Source organism: Crassostrea angulata, chromosome 8, assembly GCF_025612915.1.
Source record: "Crassostrea angulata isolate pt1a10 chromosome 8, ASM2561291v2, whole genome shotgun sequence".
NCBI classification, from domain to species: Eukaryota; Metazoa; Mollusca; class Bivalvia; order Ostreida; family Ostreidae; genus Magallana; species Magallana angulata.
The window spans coordinates 25,035,329-25,062,020 of NC_069118.1; the positions used below are offsets into that span (position 1 = coordinate 25,035,329).

Sequence of the window (26,692 nt, forward strand, 5' to 3'; positions counted from 1 at the left end):
GCTTCTTTGATTTAACGGACCTGCAAACTATAGAAGGGTATCAGCCATACGTTCTTTTACGAGCGACCCGTATTAAATTCAGAATATTTTACAAAACAAAACTGAACTGCACTTAAAAAGTCATAATAACTCTTATGTAATATATGTCAATACTTGATTCAAGTTTCCGGAGGCAGAAAACTCAAAGGACGTTGATCACGCACACCGAAAATTAAACCATTCTTCTACTGTCGTCCAATCAATGCGTTTGTTTTGTGTTGCACTGTATCATGTTTCGGTCAGATCATAATCAGGCTAGGTGTTTTTTCCTTCTAAAAATTCATATTAACAGAAATATACGTATGTAATAGTTTAGAATTCAATTTAGATGTACACAGAGTTGAAAATCTTCTGAGGTCTCGTTAAAAAATATACAACCAATCTAGTACCAAAATCTTCCGATACTTAAAATAAGCAATTCTTTATCTCTTTTTGCCTTGGTCATTCTTCGGATATTAATTTGATAATAAAGATTAATCCAAGAATAAGGTGTGTTTAATGCGTTACATCATGTATTTCCCTGTTATAAGTACCCAGTATGTTAGCAAGTGTATCACAATCAATCGTCGATCTATCTATCATATCTGTAATGTTATTTCGAAAACAAAAATATAATACATGTACCTTATTTAACAAGAAACCTGTTTTCCCTACAGTATGACGTTTAATATTGACTGATCGAATATTGAAAGGTTGCCAATGTCATGTGGCCAAAACAAAATTCATTTTGTGTTTTCAGTCTGAATCACATGTGGTGGGTTTTTTTTCGTGTGTGTGTGTGTTTTGTTCTTTTGTTTTATATTGTTTGTTTGTTTTTGTATCCCTCTAATTGTTTTATGCTCCAAGCAGAAGCAGGTGAGCAAACCAGGAATTGAAATAGACGCTGGTATGCTTGATGTATCGAGTATTTGTGTATATTCGTTAAAAACTTGTTTTAAGGCATTAATAGCAAGAGGGGTTTTTTTTTAATCAGAGAACAGTTATTATAGATATCATACACTTTTATACCTATAAAGGATATTGGATTGATATTTACGCTGTCTACATGTTTGAGATTTTACTTTTGTACACTTAAAGATTTAATATCTACATGTAAAATAATATTTGATATACAAAAACTGGTGTTGTTTAAAAGGTCACTTTCTGCCATTCTTCCTGTTTATTTCAAATCCACTTTTTGAAAATTACAAACGGTTTGCGCGGTCGTTATCTGTTAGGTGTGTGTCAAATTGATTTCTGTTTCAATTGCTCGTATGTTTTCTCTCACCATGAAGTAGGAACAATAAATTTAAATATAGTTCTTCGTGTATATAGTAATAGAAATAATTTTCTTTAGTCAACAAGAACATGTAATTATTTAGATATTAAAATTTGGGCAGACATACTTTCTATCATTTCATTTAAAGTTAATGCATCTGATTTCCATGGGACTTATTAGATAAATAAAACCTCTTATACCCTGCTATGTACGCATTAAAAAAACAAACAATATATTAATTGAAATGTTTTATCTAACGTTATTTCGCATATGAATTCAACAGAAAAAAGTATAAAAGAGTAGAAAAAATAAAATAAATTAATACAAAAATGACCAGCCAAGTTTATTGGGAAAAGATTTATCTAACGTTTGATAAAAATCCCCGACTAAAAAAAATTTCTAGTAAATCTCACATCAACATTTTTATTGATGTTTGATATACCATGCCAAACTTACATAAAATATAAACATTCCTTTTTCATTTCGTGAAATATAATATCAACGTAATCAGTAAACAAGCAGACAAAGTGAATGCACCTAAAAACAAAATCGTCAACCAAGTGCTTTTGTAACAATATAACTCAATTATAAACTGTATATCAAAAGGATGTTCAATAGATAACAATAAATTCTTGTGTATAAAGTATTTGAATTTTATTTTAAACAAGAGGCCAATTAGCCTTACAGTCACCTGAGTAGCATATAACCCATACACAAGCTTGTCGAGGAGACTCATATATGCATTTAATTAGTTTTCATTCTGGAGTAGAAAATTTATAAATCTGTAATTACAACCACGTCCCTGCCTGAAATCTTTCAAAAAAGAACTATGAAACCTGTAATTTTGGTGAAAACCTTAAAGATCTGGTCTACAAAATCATGAATTCAGTTTTCCTTTCAGGTGTGTGGTAGTAAAGAAAACAATTTTTAAATATTATATAATGCATTAACACCTATACATCCATTTTGGCCCTGCCCTAGAGTCAAACCCCATACTCTAGGGGACATGAAATTCAAAATTTTAGTAGAGGACTTCCTGGTAAACCTGATTATGAAGTCAGTTATTCATACAGATGTGTGAGAATAGAGAAAATTTTTAAACATTATATTCACTATATCCCCCCCCCCACATGTCCTGAACCCCTGACACAGGGGCCATGGCTTTCACAATTTTGGTAGAGGAGTTAGTGGACATCATAACCATGTATTCAGTTTTTTGCCCACATGTTTGGGAGCAAAGAAGATTTTTTAAAACTTAATACAGTTTTACTATATGGCCATATTGGCTATATATATGGGAGTACAGAAGAGGATTTTCTAAGATTCAATACATTTAACTATATGGCAATATTAGCTCCACCCTAGAGCCTGAACCCCTGACCCAGGGGCCATAAATTTCACAATTTTGGTTGAGGGCTTCATGGACTTCATAATCATGCATTGAGTTTTGAACAAATATATATGGGAGTAAAGAAGAATTTTTTTTAAAATGTTATACATTTTTACTATATGGCCATATTGGCCCCACCCTAGAACCTGAACCCCTGATAAAGGGGTCATGGATTTCACAATTTTGGTAGAGGGCTTCAAGGACATCATAATCATGCATTTAGTTTTGTACAAACATATATGGGAGTAGAGAAGAAGATTTTCTAAGATTTAATACATTTTTACTATATGGCAATATTGGCCCCACCCTAGAGCCTGAACCCTTGACGCAGGGACCATGGATTTCACAATTTTGGTACGAGGCTTCATGGACATCACAACCATGCAACCAGTTTTTCCTCACATGTGTGGGAGTAGAGAAGATTTTTGAAAATTTGGCTTTTTTTTGCATATTTGGCCACACTTGTGGGGCCCCAGGGGTGGTAGAGCCACGAATTTCACAATTTAGATCCCTCTTACCATAGAGATGACTCACACCAAGAACGATAACAATTAGCCTTGTAGTTTTTAAGAAGAAGTTAAAAATGTAAAATTGTTAATGGACGACGCATGACATACGACGACGGACGAATACGGATAGCAATAGGTCACCTGAGTTTACTCAGGTGACCTATAAATACCATCATTTCTAATCAGACGATTGTTGATGTACACTCTCAACTGTGTTGTTATTGAATCTTTTTCCTATCCAATTTTGTAACCTGAAAGAAACATGTCCATGGATGTTTGCTGGTATTATCGTAGTCATTTAAACAGTAAATTGATGAATGCAGGGACCACATGTTGACGCAACAATCATTAAAAAAACTCTTTTGAGTTTTATTCAGATCTTGAGCTAAACAACTATTTTTCATGATTAAAAGTAATTGCTTTGACAAAGATTTTGGAAATAACGGCAATAAATTACATCTAAATACTAATGAAAAACTATGAATTTTACTCTAAATCAATGACTTATACATCTAACTATTTTCTATAATATTCATTGTACTTACATTGTACTGTGGTTCACATTCATTTTTGGGTCATTCTTTATATCCTCCTATTTTGCATCCTTCTTTTTCGTCTTCTGGATATAAACTCTCCTACTCCAGCGATTATAACGATAATGATGACTCCTATAACAGCTCCCACAATTCCATACACCAGTGCATCTGAACTCTCTTCGTCTGAAAATACAAAACATAAACAAATTAATTTGTATCAGCCTGCTCAGTTATTGTACATTGATGATGTGTGCAACACCATTGATTTTTAAGGAAACAAAACTTACATTTGTACACCTTTTCAGCTGTGACAAGGAGTTTGAAGTTGGCTCTTGAGAGTTCACTTTCATTTAAAAACTCAAAGTCAATGTAAAGATATTTATCTTGTCCATTACAAAACTGTGTTACATTATTGTTTAGGCAATCTATAGTCTGAAAAAAGAAAAGAAAATATGAATCAAAACATGTTTCACGTGATAAAAAAGCAGGCTAAAATTAACAAGAGGCCAATGTGTCACATATTTCACCTTAATAACAGATAAAACGTTTATGAATCTCCACTGAAAGGTCCTTTAATATGAAAGATACTTAACTATTATCATCCAAAGATGATTTCGTTAACTTAGGTAAGCCAATGAAATTCTTCAGATACATAAATCAACTTTATTCAGATACATAAACCAACTTAATCTCTAATTCTTCTGTCAGAGACACTAATCTACATTAACACCGTTTTCAATGTTTACTATCAATAAACTGAAACAGGGTGAGGACAAATGTATTGCTTTGAGTCATTCAAGGATTAATGGTCGTGTAATGAAAATGAAATGTATATTACTACCATAAAACATATCCATGAATAAAAAAAATTATGTGTGCAAGTAGTATAATTTCATTTTTTTTTTGTTATTTGATATATCACACAATACCTGAAAAGTTTCAGCGTACACATCATCAGTAAAGTTAAGCTGCACAGCACAACCTGGGTCGTTGAAGTATATTGGTGTTACACACACTTTGTATTCATCCCTGAGGCTTTCACCCTTCCCAGAACCTTTGAAGCCTATGCTTGCACAGTAATATTTGAGAGCTCTTCCTCTATATGTGACATCAAATTGTCGAGTTTCATTGACATCTCCATGATAATATGTCTCAGATGAGCTTGAAGTGCAGTTCCTCCCAAATTCATCTAGTATTTATGAAAAAAGAGAGAAATATTTATCAATGGCTTTGTTTGGATAGTTTAGAAATCAGAGATCAATCATTCAAGAGTTATTTGATATGTATATGGTAGATGAAAACAGATATGATTTTCATTTTTATCTTTTATCCATTATAAAACTCTTTATTTTGTTGCAACTATTTTCGAGCTAAAGGTCTTAATAATAATTTTCATTGTTTTCTTTTTTATGCATTCAATTTCAGTAAAAGTAAAAAAAAAATATTGCGATCATGTTGTATTGCAATGTTTTCTTTCGCAGCAATTCATGGTTCTCAAATTTATCTTGGATTCATTTTAAATTTTAAAGAAATTGTTTAGTTGATTCAATATATTTAAATTGAGTGTACATATTAATGTAGAGCAAGTGGTCTAAACTTGGCTACTGTCTGTCAAATTATTCAATCATAATTAAATACATTTTATGTCATTCTCAATAATTTAAAAATATAATGCTACAACACATGCGTATTTATTAATATGATGCAGTTGAAATGTCATAACTTATCATTTTAATATTTCATAGAACAACACAAAAATATTCATTTTAAATGTCAACTTTTTGTTGAATGTCTAAGGGAAAAATCATAGATTTGTTACTTTTGTAAAGATTATAAATAAGCTATGAGACTTGCCGTACATTATGAAAATAAAATAGATGCAACATTTTTTGATAATTTCAGAGTTGAGTTAGATGTGGGGTTAGGGAAAGACACTTCCGTGTTATGATTAAAGTTTCGTTGGATATTGGGTGATATAAGTTAATATATAAATAGTACAGCTGTATTATTAGAAAAATATACGGTATATTAAGGCAAAGAAAGATCAAATTAGTTTCACAAAGAAATAAACATTATGTTCATGTGAGCAATGAGGCTCATGGGCCTAGCTCTTATTTTCAACAACTCACAAGACACAGTTTCCACTGCCTCCACTGGATGCACACACATGTACAAACAAATCACAGAGGATAGTAACACCCAACCAGCACATCTTTTGGGGCTTCCAACAGTCATCACTATATATAATGTCCCGCTACTTATTCCAAATCTTCTAGCTTTCTTCAATTACACATATTCTGCAATATCAAATATTTAAAATCGTGTATACATTAACAACTGATTAATGCAACGAATTAATTATATATTCCAAACGTTTGATTTAAATAGGCCACAAATCCTCAAACTATTTCCCCGTCCCGAACAAAAATGAAAGTAGGCATCAAACGTTTTACTTAACCTCAGAATGACCTCGCAAAGAGAAACAACTCCGATATCGAAGTCGTTACTGAATAATGCACCTACTTCCAAGGTCAATATTAATTATTCCGCTATAATGAACACAATGCCCGATGTGGATCAAAGTTATCTTTCTTGGGGAGATTCAAAACGGCCAATTTTAAATCAAAATTATACAAGTAGACCCCCCCCCAAAATAAAAATTCCGGGGGAAAAAAGGGAGGGGGGGGGGGGGTGGCGGTAACTTTTTTTCCTTAAATCGCTTGCTTCGCTCGTACATGTAATATAGAGTTTCCAGTTGCCTGTGTTATGTCTATTTAATAATCATTTAATATCTACTACAATTCTATACATTTTTTGCCTGTTAGTGAATGAAAAAAAATAATTGGGTTAAACTCACCTGTATTTAATCGATATACTGCCCAAGATAGTAAAGGTCCGTTACCGGCAACGCATACCACACCGGCGGAGAATAATGACCAGGAAAGTATAAAATCCTTATGATCCGGTGACCCATAAATTGTTAAAACAAAGATCTTTATTTGCGTAAGTTAAACACATTGAAAATAAAAATTTATTTACAAATTACCAAATAAAGGCCCCTATATATAATTTTTAATATTATTTTCAGTTAATGTTCACAGGCCATGTAAAACCCATTGCGTACAGCAGAGTGACCAGGTCAGAGGCGGATCCAGCAACTTGGAAAAAGGGGGGGGGGGTCCAATTGATGAAAACCAATACGTGCAAAATTCATCATTTGTCAATAAACAAAGACATTTGAACGTTTTCCGTGCGTAAAAATAAACATTTATCTCGTCACTATCTATTTCATTTCTATTTCAACATCAGAGTGTACTGCATTATTGAGTGTTTTGCAGTTTTGTTTTAGGTAAGGAAGATTTGCATAATTTCTAGCCCTAAAATAAAGTCTCCAGCAATGAAAAAGTGCGTCTATGCTTAATAGAAAGAAAACACCAAATAACAAAAAAAAATAATTCAGACCAGTTACGACAAACTATTATAAAAATGGATTTTTTAGTGCTTTTTTATGTCTTTGATGTTTAAATTCTGAACTATTTATCGATTTTGATTTCTGTCGAATGCCCTCTTAAATAAAGGTCTAAATTATAGGATATGACAAAAGAAAGGGGATAATTTATCTGCTGACTAGCTTGTACATGCCTTTTATTTTGTGTAATACAATAGTACAAGCAATTGTCGTCCCAGGGAACTCGATGTGATCTCTCTAATGGGTGCGCTACTGTATCATCTGGCGCTAGTAGAGTTTTGAAAAGTTATGCATAAACCCTTTACACCGTGCCGGTATTTTTGTGACAGAATTTCCGATTCTTGAAAATAAAAAAAAGGCTTTCTATTGTGGGTATGAAGGTAGCTAGCATTTTTTGTATAAAACGAATTAAAACTTTACTTAAGTTATTCAATTAAACAATGCATTTGAAAGCGGCTTTTAAAAGTAAAAACGAATGCATGTACTCGTACTTGAACGTCGTTTTACTCGAGGGTTTGTCAGTTCAAAACTGTATGAACTATAATCGATTTTTTAAATAAGAAATAGAGTAGAAAATACTTTGTAGATGTTATTATAAATCTGTGTTTTTAAAGATACTGCTTTATTTTTTTTCCACATGTTTACTCAGTGTAGTAAACACCGGATGCTGAAGGGTAGCACTTTATTTCGAAAAAAAAATCATATGTCCAAGAGAAAGGGGGGGGGGGGGTTCTTAACTATGGATGAACAATATGGACTTGACGACGGTTCAATTACGCCTGCTTCTATCATCTTCCGCACTTCTTCACACACGGTATCCCGGGAAACGAAAGGAAGAGGATATGGTTTCGTACGAACTGGTTCATTTGTCGTCAACTTGATGTCGTGGACTCCCAAAGTCGTCACACCAGGAACATCTGATAAAACATCTTCAAAATCGTCACGTAAATATCCCACTTCTCACACCATTTTGTCACGACCGCCGTCGTGACTGTTGACTGTTCAGTCATACACAACAGGATTCGATTTATATTTACAATTTTTATATAAATTAAAACCAAACAAATATACATAATTTATACATAACATGAACAATAAAATGTTTAAGTTTTCTGGTATCCCAAGTCTCCATCACGGGCATGTAGAATACAAGTAGATGCAATCCAGTGAGAAGACGGACGATATAGGTAGATATGGCATGGCGTGAGACAGTGGCGGACAGGTATAACCACGGCGATGGACTGCCAGAAACTGGATAGGGACCTGTCATGTAGAAAACGTGGCCACTGTCTGCCAGGTCTGCAATGCGGCAGTTTAAATAAGGTAATCAAAAAATAGAAAAGAACTGACCAATACGTACTGTAGCTGACACCGTGTCCAGAGGGGTCCCTACAGGATACTTATACGTAAAAATATAATACCGGTAGATACTGATTTGTGACTACCCCCCCCCCCCCCCCCCATCTTTTGATTTTCATAAAAAGTCATGGTTTGAAATGTTTTACCTAATTTTTTTTAAACTTGTGGCAATTTCCTTGAGTCATTTCTCACACATATTTGAAAACAATCATCAATATTTCTAAAACTTGATTTTTATTTGTTTATTGTATGATTTGTACCATTTTAATTAACAAAAAGACAGCTGTCCTGCTTGTGATTTCTTGTTTTCATGAAAAAAAGTAAGCTAACAATCATATTAAGTGAATATCTAATCTATTCTGATTTCTAGTCTCCTTCTAACCATGCTAAAACAGTAAGTTACAACCTACAAGTTAAACTTCTGCCTTAAATTAAAATTAAATTCAAACACACCCAGGTAGCTGGAGACAGAGTTGATTTCCATGAAAAATGTTCAAATTTGACATGTTTTTCTACTATTTTTATGCATATATACCTTAGAAAGGTAGAAATAGGTTGTTTCTTATTCATTTCAAAAGTAATTATCATAGCAGATGTTATTTCAAAGTCAAATGTACATTTACATATCCTACATGTAATCTTAATGCAGACAATTGGATAGAAGGGAGGGGGGATTTTTCAATTATATAAACACATCTAAATGTCTTTATGAAATAAAAAATAAAGGAAACATAATTGCATACTTCTATTGAAAAACAAATTTTCACAGCAATTATGAATTTCTCTAAACAGCCTTAATTTTGTTTTCATAATTTCTTATCAAACACAAACCACAACATGGCATGATGCTTTCTTCAAGTTCCATTATTGTTCATGCATTATAAGATTTAAATTGAATTACCGGTAAATAGTATGTAGAACACAAGGAATATGCATGTGGATAGAGGTGACAGGTAATTCTCAAGAGCTGACCCACAAGAATCAACAGGTAAAAGCCATGTGGTGCCATGTGGTAACAAGAGTCTGTTTTGAGCTGAAATAAAAAAATAATAATTAGCTGTGTTTACATACAAGTACTAGTAATAGCTGTGTTTACATTAACATATGCATATTATTTCTGGAACAAATACACTGACCATGCAGTGTAATAAGTATGACATATCCCAATACATGACATAACACTGAGGCAGTACAAGATCAAAAATTTGCATATCAAGTCATAATATAATATTAAAAATTTGTCATAGGTATAGACACTTATCAAATTGAGAGAGAGAGAGAGAGAGAGAGAGAGAGAGAGAGAGAGAGAGAGAGAGGGGGAGAGAGAGAGAGAGAGAGAGAGAGAGAGAGAGAGAGAGTTTGAGAGAGTTTATTACTTGTAGTGCAACAGTCAATATTTCAATTCGTAAATTACAAAGGAATATTTACCCACCGAACAGCATCAAAGTACATGTATTAGCTTCTGGTATACCATTTTTTATCAATTCTACTGGTTTTCTATTTTGCAAATAAATTTAGCGAGGGTTTTTGTTTCTTTTCTTATAAATTACATGTTTTAAAAACAATACTATGTGTAATAAGCATAAAACATGTATGAGTAAACTTAATGAAGAATTTTCAATAGATTATTTTTCACAGAATGTGGTACATTACATGTATGTCAATCTTTATAAAACTAGTGTATATTTCGTGCGCCATAAATTGCAAGTTTTTTGTAAATATCATTTACTTGCATGGAAGTGTATATGGTCTAACCCAAATTTTCTTCATAAAGCTAAAGCTGTGTGTACCACTATTACTTATTAGGTTACTAACCTAATAAGTGTTTCGTTTTCCCGAGGACTATCAAGCGACATATTTATTTACAAATAGCGATGATCTACGCATAGCCATGTACAAGATGCTTAACATTTCGTCCAATTTAACTCATTTAAACTCTTTAAAATTTTCAATCTCACCTTTCAAATACTCTTTAAAAATCTTTGCTTCACTCATGTTTACCTACGGTACAATGTTTTGTTGCTATTCAATTTTAAATGTTTTCTCCCTTTCCCCAGCAGAGATTTGAGCAAATTTTGACGCTGCTATTTTGTTCTGCTCCAGACAAAACACTGTGACGTCAATATTCTAAGGGCAACTACTCTAATTTTAAAGAATTTCAAAGGGCAACTACTCCAAATACTTTAAGAAGTTTATGTATTATTAAATACTATGACATGTCGAAATGAGTAAGCGAAGCGTCGGCCAATGACGGCCATATTGCCTAATATTATTTCTCACCGAACAAATATAGAGATATATAAGGCAATCACGTGCTATGTTTAAACCAATGAAAATGTGACATTTCAGTCCAAGGGAAAACAAATATATGTTTTGTCACATGTATACATTTTAAAACAATACCCAAATTCCAACATTTGAAATAAACTCAACTCATTCTCTGATAAATTCATTCTGTTTTGTGCGTGCATATATTATTCGTCTGCTGCAACAGCAGCCAATCAGCGGTAAGCTGAATCCACTAATTAGAAAGTTTGTGGTTTAGGAGCGGGTAAATTGTTTTTGCGACGCTGTCAAGAAAACCACACCAAATAATATCAAGAAACATAAATATTCACATAAATGTATTATGTTGTAAAGTAAAGGTTTTTAACACTTATTGCATCTTGCAAAACATGTGATGACCCTTAATCATCTGTCATATATCTGATATATATGTACAAGATGGGAGAAATGATGACGGAACAAACTGGGATTCGAACCTGGCCCTCTGAATCTCTAGTCAAGTGCTCTACCAGCTGAACTACATGTATCTGGCACCGGTATTCAAACCAGTCTGACCGTCACATTCCTCCCCCCTTAAATGATCTTCACCCTCGAAGATCACCCCTGGCAGGAATTAACCTGTCAGTTCGAGGGGTTGGTCACAACACCAATATTGTAACAGGATGGGAGAAATAATGAAGGACCAAACCGGGATTTGAACCTGGGCCCCCTGAATCTCAGTAAATAAATTCAGTCATCCTTTCCAGTCTCCCATGACCCTTGAGCGAGTCTAAACATCCAGTAAACATGTAAAATTTACACGTTAGTAAACAAACACTCACACTATAACAAAAACATCTAACTCTGTAATTCTTATAAAATTCTTAACAGGATAATACAGGGACAGTCCAAGTCGTTCTTAGGTTACGGGTTCAGTCCGGGAAGGGCAGCTCTACTACGTCTGATCCACGAGACACGCCCTACACAATCCAGATGGCGACGGCATCTCCCGTGCGTCTGTCACCCTAGTCTGGACACCCGAAGGGAGATACTCCAAGTTTGGTGCTGCTCCTAAAGGCTGTCCTCTTCCAACTGACTTCCAACTAGCAAGGGCGTTCCTAGTTGCAGGAACATGGACATCCTCAACCGCTGTCTCAAGACTGCTTACTGGTATTTTCAGCTTGGGTTGGGGGCCAAGAGTCTCCCACTATGTCATCCTTGACCTTGGCCTCAGGGCACTTGGATTCCGTAGGAACCACCTTGCTGCTCAGCACTTTCAGCCGACAATTACTGACCACTGGAGTAACTTCCTCTTCAGGGACATCAGGATCTGTGGAGAAGGATTTCAGCAAGTTTGGTCTTCTGTGTCGCATCCTACGCCTACGCCTACCACGCTTCCTCCTGCGCCTTATGTTGGGACAAGGGGCGTCCTTGTCCACAACACATAAGTCATCTGCAGGGTGCTTCCTGAAACTGGTCTTCTCATCCTGGGTAAGTAAGCTCACAGTGTGAAGCTGCCCGCTAGGCGCTTGACTGCAAGTCTTGGTCTCTTCATCTGCAACTCCTTGACAGGCACCACGGCTACGCAGGGAGTGATCTACAACCTCTCCAGCGCTTACTTCCGCCTTCCGTCTAAGGACAGCAGGACATTCTTTACGGAAATGCCCAGTCTTTCCGCATCTGAAACACTGACCTGTCCTTGGGCCTGGTTGCCATATAGGAAAAGAAGTCGTCGGGATCCCAAGCCGGACCGAATCTAGAACTTCCTTTAGCGTCTTCTCAAGATGCTGCACTCAGCTTTTCAACTCCCGTATCTGACTCTCGGCTTTCCCATCTCTTTTACTCGACTCCTCATCTACAACCAAACTCCTCACTGTATTGTTCCTATTGCATGGGGGTCTGCCCCGTCGGGAATGCCGGTAGAACTGCATCCGGTCTACAGCCTCATCAACAGTCTTGGGCTAGCCATCCAGGGCATACAGGCCTGCCTCCCGGTCCTCTGCCCCGTAACACAGGCGGGGTATAGCCTGAGAGTGAACATCCGGTAGCTGGGGGAAGGCACGAGTAGCCAACGTCAGTACTCGGTCTGACCACTACCTCAGGGACTCACCGCTGTTTTGGACTGCAGGCTGGAAGTTGAGCTGGTGGGCTAAATCAGGTGCTGCTGAGCATAAGCGCTTGTCAAACTTCCTCAGGATGTCGGCGAAGCGCAAATCAGGGCTGGTCTCCAGTAACAGAGTGTAGTACTCACTAGCGGTTCCTTCCAAGAAGAAGCAGAACTGGTCGTGTTGCTCAGTCTCTGTCCAGCGCTGGCTTCGTGACAATCTAACAAACATGTGCAGGAATGGCTTCCAGCTGGATCTCCAATCAAAATGCAGATCCTTATACCTCGGCCTACTCCAGGTTGTCGGATTGTGGTAGCTAGTGGGCGGTGCTACAAACTCTTGGAGGTTGTAGCGCGCTGCAGGGGTCTGCACATCTCCAGGTAAACCATAGGCTGCTGCTGGTCTCCACGAGTATTCCGGGGGGTGGATATACGCTGCAGGTATCCGCGCGTATTCTGAGGGACATTGAGACGCTGCGGGAATCCGTGACTTACATTAAAAGGTATTTCAGTGGTGGGGGCTCATATGCACGTGCCATTCTCCCACCTCCTTCACCTCCAAAATGACAAGGTTGGGAGGGGACCTCAAGTACTGATACAGGATAACTACTATAGGCCAATGATCCGAGCATCCGCCCATAACAAACGGGTCTGGTGAATACTGATGATCTCGATGGCCACCACTGAGCTGAGACTGTGCATCTGGGACAGTGGGGTTCTGGGTGGGTGGAACCTGGGGCTTTAAATCAACTGCCTGAACTGGTCTATCATACTGCTGCCCCTGACCTACATCCATAGACTCTGGTGTAACCCCTTGCGAATAGAAAGGTTGGCTATCTGAGGACTTGCATCCGGGCCATGCAGGGCCGGTGGGCATTGGATTACTGGGGGATGAATCCTGGGTAGTAAGGGGGTCAAAATCCAACAAATTTGGGGTTTGCCCCTGAGGCTCAGGTGGGCATAAAGTAGTATCCCTGACAGTAGGGTTAAGGGCCACATGGGAACATTGTGACATTGGGACCCCTAAATAGTCACTAGGTGGAACAAAGTCCCTAACACCAACTGGCGAACTTAAACCCTTGGCCGATAAACAAACTGGATCTATAGTTTCACCCCTCCCCCTCTCAAATCTGTCAGGAGACTTAATCCAAACATGGGGAAGACCTATGTAATATCTGTGGGGTGCTCTCTCAACACAGCCTTCTCTAACATGCCCTGTAGTGTCCAAGTATGTGGGTTGCCTAACAATACTTACGGGATCTGGCCCGTACACACAGCCGAGCCTAATACCCCGTGACAACTCATCCCTACCATGAGCCATAGACATAAATCGGGGCGATCTCTCATCCAACCCCAAAGCAAACAGAGCCTCTTCAAATGACATGATGATAAATCAAAGCAAGTAGCACAAACAAAGCTAAAACTGACTCAATGTTTACAAAAACTAACAGGAAAGCTGACCACGCGAGGGCCCCCAAAATTGGCGGCCTCAACGCGTTTTACGCAAACTCCCTAAACAAAATGATACAGGCTTACTCTACGGGAAAAAAATTCTCGGAATAAATGGCAAGTTCAGGGCCTCGAGTTGGGCGCCAATATAGTATTTCTCAGTCACTATCACTGATTATATATGTGGGTTGCTGCTGGACTTGCCTGTCGCCGCGTCTAGCACATGTCCTACGTCTTCAATCGCTGGCTGCATGCGGTAGAATCCTCGCTCGTGCAGATTCCCCGCGTGGTGACGTCACGGGCGAATAGATAGCCCGTACGGGTAACGAGTCCACAAACACTACAATATCCTCCTTAAACACACAAATATGTAGTATTGTTCCCTGTGCATGTTCATATGTTTCACAGTAAATTGAAAATGCATGTGTACACCGAAAGAATACACAACTTCTCTTCTGCATTACGGCCCTCTCTTTTCTACAATGCCGTTTGTTACGGCTTACATTCGGCGCGCGCGGGGGTTACAAACAGGGGGGGGGGGGGGGGGGCGGGCGACAAATAGTTGCACATAGAACGTTTAAAATAAGTAGTTGTGTGTGTTCATTGAATTCATAAATGATGTAGATGAAAAAAAATGAAATTGAATCACAACAATTTATCTAAGACGCAACACAATTTTAAGCAGTAAATGCCTGGGCCTTAAAACGGCATTTGTTCGCTTGTGTGTCTATGTAGACATATTAACTCGTTCATGTACGATTCTCACATATTTTGTTTTATTAAATTTGAAAAAAAAAATATAGCACAGAACTTGTTTAATTTGATACCAAATGACAATATTTAATATAATAAAATTAATTGAATTATTTCTTTTTATAAAATGAAAACGATTTTAGCTATCAGAAAAAAAAGTGTATGAACTGCTGACCCCTAATTATAGTAGCCAGCCCTTTTTTTTTTAATAGCTCTCGTTATTCTAAACAACTTTTGTTCTATATGTTTTAACAAAATATTTTTAGTTTAAAGGTTATTATACAAAAAGCAACACAATTTCAGACCCCAAAAAACCTTAAACTTTACCGGCAAATAGCTCACAAACTAAAAAAGATTTTGCCAAAATGTTCATGCCAGCAAAACTATAAAATGTTACCTACAATTTTGCTAAATTTTATGCATCTATCTTGTGTAGTTCCCGATATCAACTCTGGACAAAAGACCCCCCATTTTTAGCTCACCTGAGTTGAAAGCTCAAGTGAGCTATTCTGATCACATTTTGTCCGTCGACCGTCTGTCCGTCCGTCTGTAAACTTTTCACATTTTGAACTTCTCTAAAACCACTTCACCAAGTTCAACCAAATTTGGCTCAAATCATTCTTATGGGAAGGCAAATATAAATTGCATAAAAATGAAAGACAGATCTTCATTCAAAGCAGAGAAAACATCGAAACTGTAGAAAAAGGGGGGTGCATTTTTAAAAATCTTCTTCTCAAGACCTACTGAGTTTAATTCAATGTTATTTAGCATAAGTAATCCTTATGGAAAGGAAAATATAAATTGCAAAAATTATGGGCCAATTCTGTTTCACATCTGAGTTATTACGAAAATAATAAGAAAGAAAAGGCGTGCGCGGGTATGATAAGGCAACTCTCAGCGATCAAATTCCTCTGATCAATATGACGTCACAATAAGCATCATGATGTCATATTTTACTCAGAAACTTGTCGATTTAAACTTTATCTCTGGTTTAAATTATAAAAACTACAGGCATACAATATGACTAGAAACTCTTCTAACTGAATATAGCTTCGATTTTTCTCTATAACGTATAATTATCATTGATGACGTCACAAGCATGTTTGATAGAGAAGATCATGTCGGGAGACAAATCATCGGAATGCAGTGTAAACAATGTCAAAATAAGACTTATTCAATACAGATAGCTAAGATTTAGATGAGTGTCAGTTAGGATATTATCAGGATAATACAGGCATGGATATTTTGTTTATTCAGCGAGTTGTATAAGGTAAGCAGATCGACATTTATATGGCTTGACCAGCCTTTCCTCTGTCAGTGTGTACAAAAAAAAGGCAAAAGTGTAACACTACCCCGGATATTATGAAAGATGACTTTGGTAAATATCAACGGTATATGACCTAAACTACTTGAAAAGTGCTGCTAGAATCCTGTGCTTGTTGTTTTAAATGAAAAATACGTAGTATTTTCAATGAAATTATAGAAGTTGGGAGGGTTTCCGATAAATATTTACAATATTTATTTTATGCGATAAACAATAGGATTCTAGCAGTAATACTAATAAACATGAACTAATTGCCGATCGAATTATTGTAGCAAACATACAAATCAACTTCGGGGTCGTGTTACACTTTTTGATTTTTTGTTAAGGTAAAAAAGTGATCTATTTTTAACTGTCACGTGATACCATGGTACGGCAGCTTCAAAGATCGAGTCGATTCCGAAGTAGAAAAATAATATCTTGGTGAACATATTCATTTGGTATTAATATTCAGCACTGTTTTCATAAAAATAAACAATTTTTAAATTGATCATAATTTTGACGGTCATTAAACTCGGAGTTGCCTTAACCTACCCGCGTGCTTCAAGCAATTTATAGCATCCATAGTCTTGGTAATATGGGTAGGCATGACAGGGCCAGGGCAAAACAAAAGATTTACAGTTATTAATCTGCCAATCTCATTAAAGTTTCAAGATATTTACTGACCAGTATATTTGAATTCGCTGTAAATATTGCTGCAAAATAATGCGTAATTGGAATTGACGATTGCCGATCTGCCCCGGCTTTTATTTTGCCCCGGCCCGGGTTTGCTTACCCATTTTACCTTGACTCGTATTCCATAATTCTAAAACGAGGTTCTTTGTTTAAAGCAGCCATGACACTATATGATAAACGGGTCGATCTGACAATGATGAATTTGTTTGTTGTGCAACAGTTCGTGTACGAAGGGAATCTTTGAAACATTCAATATACATTGGTGCCGATTTTGTGAAGTAAATTGAGGCTAAATATTTCAATGCGTTGACAGTTTTCACACATGACGGTGGTGTTAGCATGTTGTGATTTTCGTTTCGTTTCCATTTATGCTTTGCGTTAACCTGGGAACTGTCGCTTGTATTTCCTGTTTTTTACGTATCAAATCAAACAGAGACTTCGGAAATCAAACAGTTTACTGTTTACCTGCGCAAATTAAGCAACATCTGATGTATTAAGAAAGAACTAAAATGCAATTCAATCAGGCTATCGGTAATTCGGTATCATCTTTTGCGTAATGGTAGAATAATGCAATATGATGTTTTGTTGAGATGCTCGGCATTTTCTCGAGTTTATTCATACAGTTTAAATATCGTTTAATATCGCCGACGGAAATATGTAGGTATATACATGTATATGATTCATTTTGAAAAATAAATTGTGTTCTTTATTTGTTATAGTGCATGTTTCTTGTGTTTAATTGTTTACAATTTCTATTTACTTACCATATTTGAGTGTTAAGCTTCGATTTATAAGCAAGATACAGATTTGCTCACAATTCTATATTTGTACACAGATCTGAGGCCATTCATTTTTTCCCATTTTAAATGCCGAATAGGAAATACCAAGTTAAAAATCTTAAGCTGAATGTAATAAACTCATGTGAACAAAATATGACTCAAACGTAGCAAAATTTTGAGCTCATCTTGCTTATAAGTCTACAACTGACGCTCTTTTGGTTGATCATTAGAAATTCTATATGAATTAGAGTATGTTAAGGTAGCTCCATACTCGTAAATTTCTCTGAGGAAAGTTGAAAAACCGAACTGATTTCGACTTAATAGACTTAAATGTCATCAATTGTTAGAAAAAATATACATGTCATCATACTTTTTGAGATGCCAGATAAACATAAACTAAAGCATATTTTAGCATTAGAAAAATGTATTTTTTTCTGTTAAAAGTAAAATCTTGTAGGCAGAAATTTGTTTTTCTTGTTTAATTTTAATGTCAACTTTATCAGAAAACTAAAATTACAAAAATATTTTAAAATTAATCGTTGGAATAAGAAAAAACTATAGAATTTAGACATACAACTGAGAGAAAAGTCAGAAAAAGAGTTATTTCCCCTTTGCATAGATAAAATATATAAAAATTTGTAAATTTAGTATAAAATTAATTGCGAAAATATCTTTATCCTACCAATAATTCTAATTACATCCATGTTATTATATTCACATAAAATAAATAAAACTATCTTGCACAATTTTTAAAGAATTCAAAGTTTTACAAAAAGGTGTGACGTCACAGAACACTGGATCTACTTTAAATACTTGTACACAAAAAAATTAAAGAATGATATGCTGTATATAACTACTCTCTGGGGCCCCCTCTTTATACAATAAATAATGTGGAATCATTTAAAGGGGCATGGTCACGATTTTGTTCAAAAATTATTTTTTCGATTTTAATGTTTACAATGCTTCAGTAAGGCATTTTTAATAGGCAACCAAAATTTGAGTGGCATTTGATGAGTTATAAGCGAGTTACAGAGCTTACAATTCTTCGCTTTGTTAACAAAACGTTTGTTTCCATTTTGAATGTTGAAGTGAAAATTCCAGTTTTAGACCTAAAATGAATGTGTTAATCGTTAGGAACTGTTTATGTATGCTTAAAATGAAAAATAAGATAGACAAACCAGCTTTAAAAAGATTTTTAATGGTATATTGAACCTATGAAAAACAAAAACAGGGCACGAGCCTTGTTTACATGACATAGAATTGTAAGCATCGTATCTTGCTTAAAACTCAACGACTTGCACCCAAATTTCGTTTAATCATTAGAAATGCATTCCTAAAGCATTGCAAATAATAAAACAGAAAAATAAAATTTGACCAAAATCGTGACCATGCCCCGTTAAATTCGTGGGGGCCAATTTACGTGGATTGTGAATTTTTTGTTCATTCAAGGGGATGTAATTTCGTGGATGCTTCGGTTACTTTTTCAGTAACAAAGATAACTTTCTAAATTTGTTTTCGTTGAGGATTTAAATTCGTGGGAGAGGACTACCCACGAATACCACGAAAATTGAGCCACCACGAATATTAATGATTCCACAGTAATGTGAAATGCGAGTAAATAAAAACGACATTGTTAAAACAGTTTCCATAGTTCCGACACATTTCTGTTGTGGGGATAAAAGAATTATCGCTATTCCTAAGAAAATATCACAGCGGAAAATTATCCTGGTTTGTAGCCATTTGTTATTTTTGAATAAAAATGAAAATAATGGGTGGGCCATAGTAAATTAGAGTGATGTGCCTTTCAATACGGTAACATTGATTTTTATGGCTCTTTAACATGTCACGTGACAACTTTTTTTCATTCCAGTGTATTCATCAATCAAGTGTGAGTAAAGTTATAAAAGTCACGAATTTACGCGAGGTAAACAACAGGCATTTAATCATAATGGAGAAGACAAATTAAATTGTTGAATATTTTTAATTTGAGAAATTGAGCGCATTGAGGTGCAATTTTCTTCTTCACATATATACATGTAGGATTTTTTTGATAAAATACAATAACTATTAAATTTAAAAAAAATACAATAACTAGTAATTAAGTAGTTGAGGAAGAAAATGTACCTATATGCTCTCATATATTTTGATCGCTTTATTAAGTGGGGGAGGGGGCAGAACGAAAATACAGGGAATTAGAAGTTATATAACAGTGTACCCCTACCAAATATTTAGTTCTATATCTTATATGCTATCTATTATATTTTCTTATTCTGTGTAAAAACAGTATTTCATGAAGGAACAATGTCAAAGATAACGTGTATGCAAAGTAAGTGTAAAATTCGAATACTTTACAATATTTATTTTTTTGTTATTCTACCAATGGCCATCTGACACAATATCTTTTGAACGCCCATTGTTGCTCAGGTGAGCGATGTGGCCTCATGGGCCTCTTGTTCAATTAAAGGGCAATAACTCATAACCAGAAGTGAATTTTAAAAATTTTAAAAATCAGTTTTTAGACCTTAATATTATATACATACCCTGAATTAGTTTCATAAGAATCAGACAAACAATGTTTGAGAAATGGCCGACACAAAATTCGCGGGAAAAAAATAAGAAGAAGAAACAGTAGAATAATAGAAGGGTTTTCCGTTGAAAACGGAAAACCCTAATAAATTAATACAAAAATGACCAGCCAAGTTTATTGGGGAAAAATTTATTTAACGTTTGATAAAAATCCCCGACAAAAAAAAATTACTAGTAAAGCACACATCAACATTTTTATTTATGTTTGATATATACCATGCCAAACTTACATTAATAATAAACATTCCCTTTTCATTTCGTGAAATATAATATCAACGTAATCAGTAAACAAGCAGACAAAGTGAATGCACCTAAAACAAAATCGTCAACCAAGTGCTTCTGTAACAATATAACTCAAAAAATTCAATTATAAACTGTATATCAAAAGGATGTTCAATAGATAACAATAAATTCTTGTGTATAAAGTATTTGAATTTATATTAAACAAGAGGCCAATTGGCCTTAACGGTCACCTGGGTAGCATATAACCCATACACAAACTTGTCGAGGAGACTCATATATGCATTTAATTAGTTTTCATTCTGGAGTAGAAAAATTATAAATCTGTAATGACGACCACGTCCCTGCCTGAAATCTTTCAAAAAAGAACTATGAAACCTATAATTTTGGTGAAAACCTTAAAGATCTGGTCTACAAAATCATGAATTCAGTTTTCCTTTCAGGTGTGTGGGAATAAAGAAAATAATTTTTAAATATTATATGCATTTCTCCTATACACCCATTTTGGCCCTGCCCTAGAGTCAAAACCCATACTCCAGGGGACATGAAATTTAAAATTTTAGTAGAGGAATTCCTGGTAAACCTGATTGTGAGAATAGAAAAGATTTTTAAACAATATATGCATTAACACTATATTGCCCCCACCCCACATGTCCTGAACCCCTGACCCAGGGGCCATGACTTTCACAATTTTGGTAGAGGAGTTAGTCATTCCTTACATCCTCCTATTTTGCATCCTTCTTCTTCGTTTAAGACTTCTGGATATAAACTCTGCTACTCCAGCGATTATAACGACAATGAGGGCTGTTATAACACCTCCCACAATTCCATACACCAGTGCATCTGAACTCTCTTCGTCTGAAAATAAAAACATCAACAAATTAATTTGTATCAGCCTGCTCAGTTATTGTACAATTATGATGTGTGCAACACCATTGATATTTAAGGAAACCAAACTTACATTTGTACACCTTTTCAGCTGTGACACGGAGTTTGAAGTTGGCTTTAAAGCGTTCATTTTCATTTAAAAACTCAAAGTCAATGTGAAGATATTTATTTTGTCCATTACAAAACTTTGTTACATTATTGTTTAGGCAATCTATAGTCTGAAAAAAGAAAAGAAAATATGAATCAAAACATGTTTCACGTGATAAAAAATCCAGGCTAAAAATAAGAAGAGGCCAATGTGCCACATATTTCACCTTAATACTAGTAACAGATTAAAAGTTTATGAATCTCCACTGAAAAGGTTCTTTCATATGAAAGATACTTAACTATTATCATCCAAAGATGATTTCGTTAACTCAGGTAAGCCAATGAGATTCTTCAGATACATCAACCAAATTTATTCAGATACATAAACCAACTAAATCTCTAATTCTTTTGTCATACTATTAGACACTAATCTACATTCACACTGTTGTCAATGTTTACTATCAAATGCAATAAACAGGGTGAGGACAAATGTATTGCATTACGTCATTCAAGGATTGACGGTCGTGTAATGAAAATGAAATGTATATCACTGCCATAAAACATATCCATGAATCAAAAAAATATGTGTGCAAGTAATATAATTTCACACAATACCTGAAAAGTTTTAGCGGACACATCTTCAGTAAAGTTAAGTTGCACAGCACAACCTGGGTCGTTGAAGTATATTGGTGTTACACACACTTTATATTCATCCCTGAGGCTTTCACCTTTCCCAGAACCTTTGAAGCCTATGTTTGCACAGATATATTTGAGAGCCCTTCCTTTATATGTGACATCAAATTGTCGAGTTTCATTGACATATCCATGATAATGGCGCTCGAATAATCTTGAAGACTTAGTGCAGTTCCTCCCAAATTCATCTAGTATTTATGAAAAAAGAGAGAAATATTTATCAATGGCTTTGTTAGGATAGTTTAGAAATCAGAGATAAATCTGATATGTATATGGTACTAGATGAAAACAGATATGATTTTCAATTTTATCTTTTATCCATTATAAAACTCTTTATTTTGTTGCAACTATTTTCTAGCTAAAGGTATTAATAATAATTTTCATTGTTTTCTTTTTTATGCATTCAATTTCAGTAAAAGTAAAAAAAAAAATATTGCGATAATGTTGTATCGCAATGATTTTTTTCGCAGCAATTCATGGTTCTCAAATTTATCTTGGATTCATTTTAAGGTAGCTCCATACTCGTAAAATTCTCTGAGGAAAGTTGAAAAACTGAACTGATTTCGACTTAATAGACTTAAATGTCATCAATTGTTAGAAAAAATATACATGTCATCACACTTTTTGAGATGCCAGATAAACATAAACTAAAGCATATTTTAGCATTAGAAAAATGTTTTTTTTTTCCGGTTAGAAGTAAAATCTTGTAGGCAGAAATTTGTTTTTCTTGTTTATTGGAAATTTTGTATAAAATTAAGTGCGAAAATATCTTTAACCTACCAATACTTCTAATTACATCAATGTGATTATATTCACATAAAATAAATAAAACTATCTTGCACAATTTTTATAGAATTCAAAGTTTTACAAAAATGTGTGACGTCACAAAACACTGGATCTACTTTAAATTAAAAAAAAATGTTTAGTTGATTCAATATATTTAAACTGAGTGTACATAATATGTTTTACGGTGCGACCGTTGGGGCGAGCGCAGCATGTGATCAAATAATGAATTATGATAAATCAATAAAAATAAAAGTATCAACGTAACGCCACGGTAAATGAATTTGAATGCAAAATAAAATATAAACATGCCTATTTTTTTCTAGTAAATTTTCATTATTCATAATTTATAAGATTGTTTATTTATTTAAATAGAATTTATCTCAGTTTTTACAATATGTTGTTGAATAATAAAGATTTTAACATAATGTTTATTGCAGTTTATTACCTCTTTTCTTGCAGCAGACATTTTTCTTAAACTTGCATATAAAAAATTGACTTATCATAGAGTCCACCCCCCCCCCCCCGTTTAAAAAAAATATAATTTACGTATAAAAAAATTTGCTGATCATATAAGAAAAACGGTTTTAGACCCTCCCCCCACCCCCCGGGAGGATGTAATAAATGTGAAAATAAAGATACCATTGAGCAGTTAAAGAGCTAAATGCATACTACGCACTCACCATTCCTCACCCGGATTAGAATTTCCCTGATTTTGAGAATTTCTTTTCATTTTGCTTGTAAATATTCTTTGAATGATGCTGCCGCGCCCCCATTTAAAAAACGTTAAAATTAATTACTGTAAAAATAAATGTGAGCATTCATCCAAATGAGAGCAAGTTACAACTGTTTCCTATTAAAAAAAAAAGATGTCCCCATTCGTTAGCTTTGCAAGATTTTGAGAAGATTTTGGTATTTATATTTCAGCAGATTAACAATAACTACTTAGAGTAATTTCCCCTTATTGTGACGTCAAAGTTCACGTCGTCAAGTGTCGTCTGTCTCTTTAAAAAAAAAAACTAAGTGAAATATACTGTTTTGTTTACTTAAAAAGCATGATATTCTTGAAATTACACAATTTATCTGTTTCTCAAAAGTTTTACTTTGATTCTCGCGAGAAGGAATCAAGTCTAGTGAGATCGTCCGACATTGATAAATTGCATTGTGGGTCGAAATTTACTGACTCCGAAAAATTCTGTGGGATCAATGTGCAAGAAATCCATTGTGACGTCACTCGAAGGAACGACAACTCTGTTAGTCTTATGTAATGGAATTATTTTATTTACAATGCATGATGTACATAGTCTTTATCTTGTTCTCGTGAGAGTGTGAAATGGGAAACCATATTTACAGGGAATTACTGGGACGATTAAAACAAGGCATTACTGGTCCGATTTACTGACGCCAAAAAAATCCGTTGAATGAATGTGCAACTAGTCCGAATTTTCTATTCACACACGCCTTGCCGGTAGAGCTCGCTTCGCGCCGGCGCTGCGCGCCGGCGAGCTGCGCTCGCTATTAACGTAGAGCAAGTGGTCTTAACTTGGCTATTGTCTGTCAAATTATTAAATCATAAATATATACATTTTATGACATTCTCAATAATTTAAAAATATAATGCTACAACACAATAATAATAATGCCTATTTATTAATATGATGCAGTTGAAATGTCATAACTTATTATTTTAATATCTCAAAAGAACAACACAAAGATATTCATTTTAAATGCCAACTTTTTGTTTAATGTCTAAGTGAAAAATCATAGATTTGTTACTTTTGTACAGATTCTAAATAAGCTATGAGAGTTGCCGTACATTATGAAAATAAAATAGATGCAACATATTTTTATAATTTCAGAGTTGATTTAGATGTGGGTTTAGGGAAAGACACTTTCGTGTTATTATTAAAGTTTCGTTGGATAGTTGGTGATATAAGTAAATATATAAATAGTACAGCTGTATCATTATAAAAATATACGGTATATTAAGGCAAAGAAATGTCAAATAAGTTTGACAAAGAAATAAACATTATGTTCAGGTGAGCAATGAGGCCCATGGGCCTAGCTCTTATTTTCAACGACTCACAAGACACAGTTTCCACTGCCTCCACTGGATGCACATACATGTACAAACAAATCACAGAGGAAAGTAACACCCAACCAGCACATCTTTTGGGGCTTCCAACAGTCATCACTAAATATAATGACCTATTTATTCCAAATCTTCTAGCTTTCTTCAATCACACATATTTTGCAATATCAAATATCTAAAAACGTGTATACATTAACAACTGATTAATGCAACGAATTAATTATATATTCCAAACGTTTGATTTAAATAGGCCACAAATCCTCAAACTATTTTCCCGTCCCGAACAAAAATGAAAATAAGCACCAGAGGATTTACTTAACCTCAGGATGACCTCGCAAGGAGAGACAACTCCGGGCGATGTCGAAGTCGAAACTGAATAATGCACATGGTCTATTTCCAAGGTCAATATTAATTATTCCACTATAATGAACACAATGTCCGATGTGGATCAGAGTTATCTTTCTTGGGGAGATTCAAAACGGCCAATTTTAAATAAAAATTATACAAGTAGACCCCCCCCCCCCCAACAAAAATTCCGGGGGGAAAAAAAGGGGGGGGGGGTTGGTGGCGGTAACTTTTACCTTCGCTTGCTTCGCTCGTACATGTAATATAGAGTTTCCAGTTACCTGTGTTATGTCTGTTTAATAATTATTTGATATCTACTACAATTCTATACCTTCTTTGCTTGTTAGTGAATGAAAAAATCAAAGTACTGAAGTACTGAAAGCCGGGCTCTTTTGGTGTGTCTTTATGCATATTGTGTAGTAAAGACTGAAAATCTCTCTCTCTCTCTCTCTCTCTCTCTCTCTCTCTCTCTCATGCTTTTAATGTCGGCAAAGCATCAGAGAGCGACCAAATTTTGTAAGCGGCTATAAACAAAAAATATGTCTGTCTAGTAGAAGTTAAAAAGTTCAACAGTTGCTGAATTTTGCAACAAGCATTATATATTCAATCCCCATTTCTTCATCGCGCAGCAAAGTAGTTCATGGAAATTCATGCGCATTGTATGTGTCCAAAATGCATAGTAATGTTTTAAAAACACGTTATTAATAAGAAAACTAAAAAAGATAGACAATTCATTCGAAATTGTAAAAAAAGAAACAAAATGCCAACACTTTTGACAAAACGTGGCTCTTTGTGTAACTATTTGGTTTAGCGGAAGCCTTACCTTGACGCTGTTTGGTTTTTTGTTTACTTGTGCTATTTATAGTAACATTGGCGTTTTGCCTGCCTATAGCCAGGACTCTGCTTTCAGCAGAGCCCGGCTAAAAATCATTAGGTTAAACTCACCTGTATTTAATCGATACACTGCTCAAGATAGTAAAGGTCCGTTACCGGCAACGCATACCACACCGGCGGAGAATAATGACCAGGTAAGTATAATATCCTTATGATCTTAAACACATTGAAAATTTAT

The 26,692-nt window shown here is 35.0% G+C and overlaps 1 protein-coding gene across 6 annotated transcripts; it reads right to left on the minus strand.

The window, feature by feature from the left end:
* Positions 1-572: 572 nt before the first annotated feature.
* LOC128160303 (uncharacterized) lies at positions 573-26,630 on the minus strand. 6 transcript variants are annotated; one of them, XM_052823597.1, is made up of 6 exons: positions 26,566-26,630; positions 5,862-6,029; positions 4,662-4,921; positions 4,020-4,164; positions 3,742-3,915; positions 573-3,447 (listed from the first exon to the last, which is right to left on the minus strand). In XM_052823597.1, exons 2-5 carry the CDS (start codon positions 5,965-5,967, stop codon positions 3,779-3,781), a joined length of 648 nt encoding a protein of 215 aa, XP_052679557.1. In that variant the 5' UTR covers positions 5,968-6,029; positions 26,566-26,630; the 3' UTR covers positions 573-3,447; positions 3,742-3,778. The 6 variants fall into 6 exon arrangements, with proteins under 6 accessions (XP_052679557.1, XP_052679558.1, XP_052679560.1 ...); XM_052823598.1 differs by lacking the exon at positions 26,566-26,630 and adding an exon at positions 6,590-6,698; XM_052823600.1 differs by lacking the exons at positions 5,862-6,029; positions 26,566-26,630 and adding an exon at positions 25,270-25,600.
* Between the last annotated feature and the right edge of the window lie 62 nt (positions 26,631-26,692).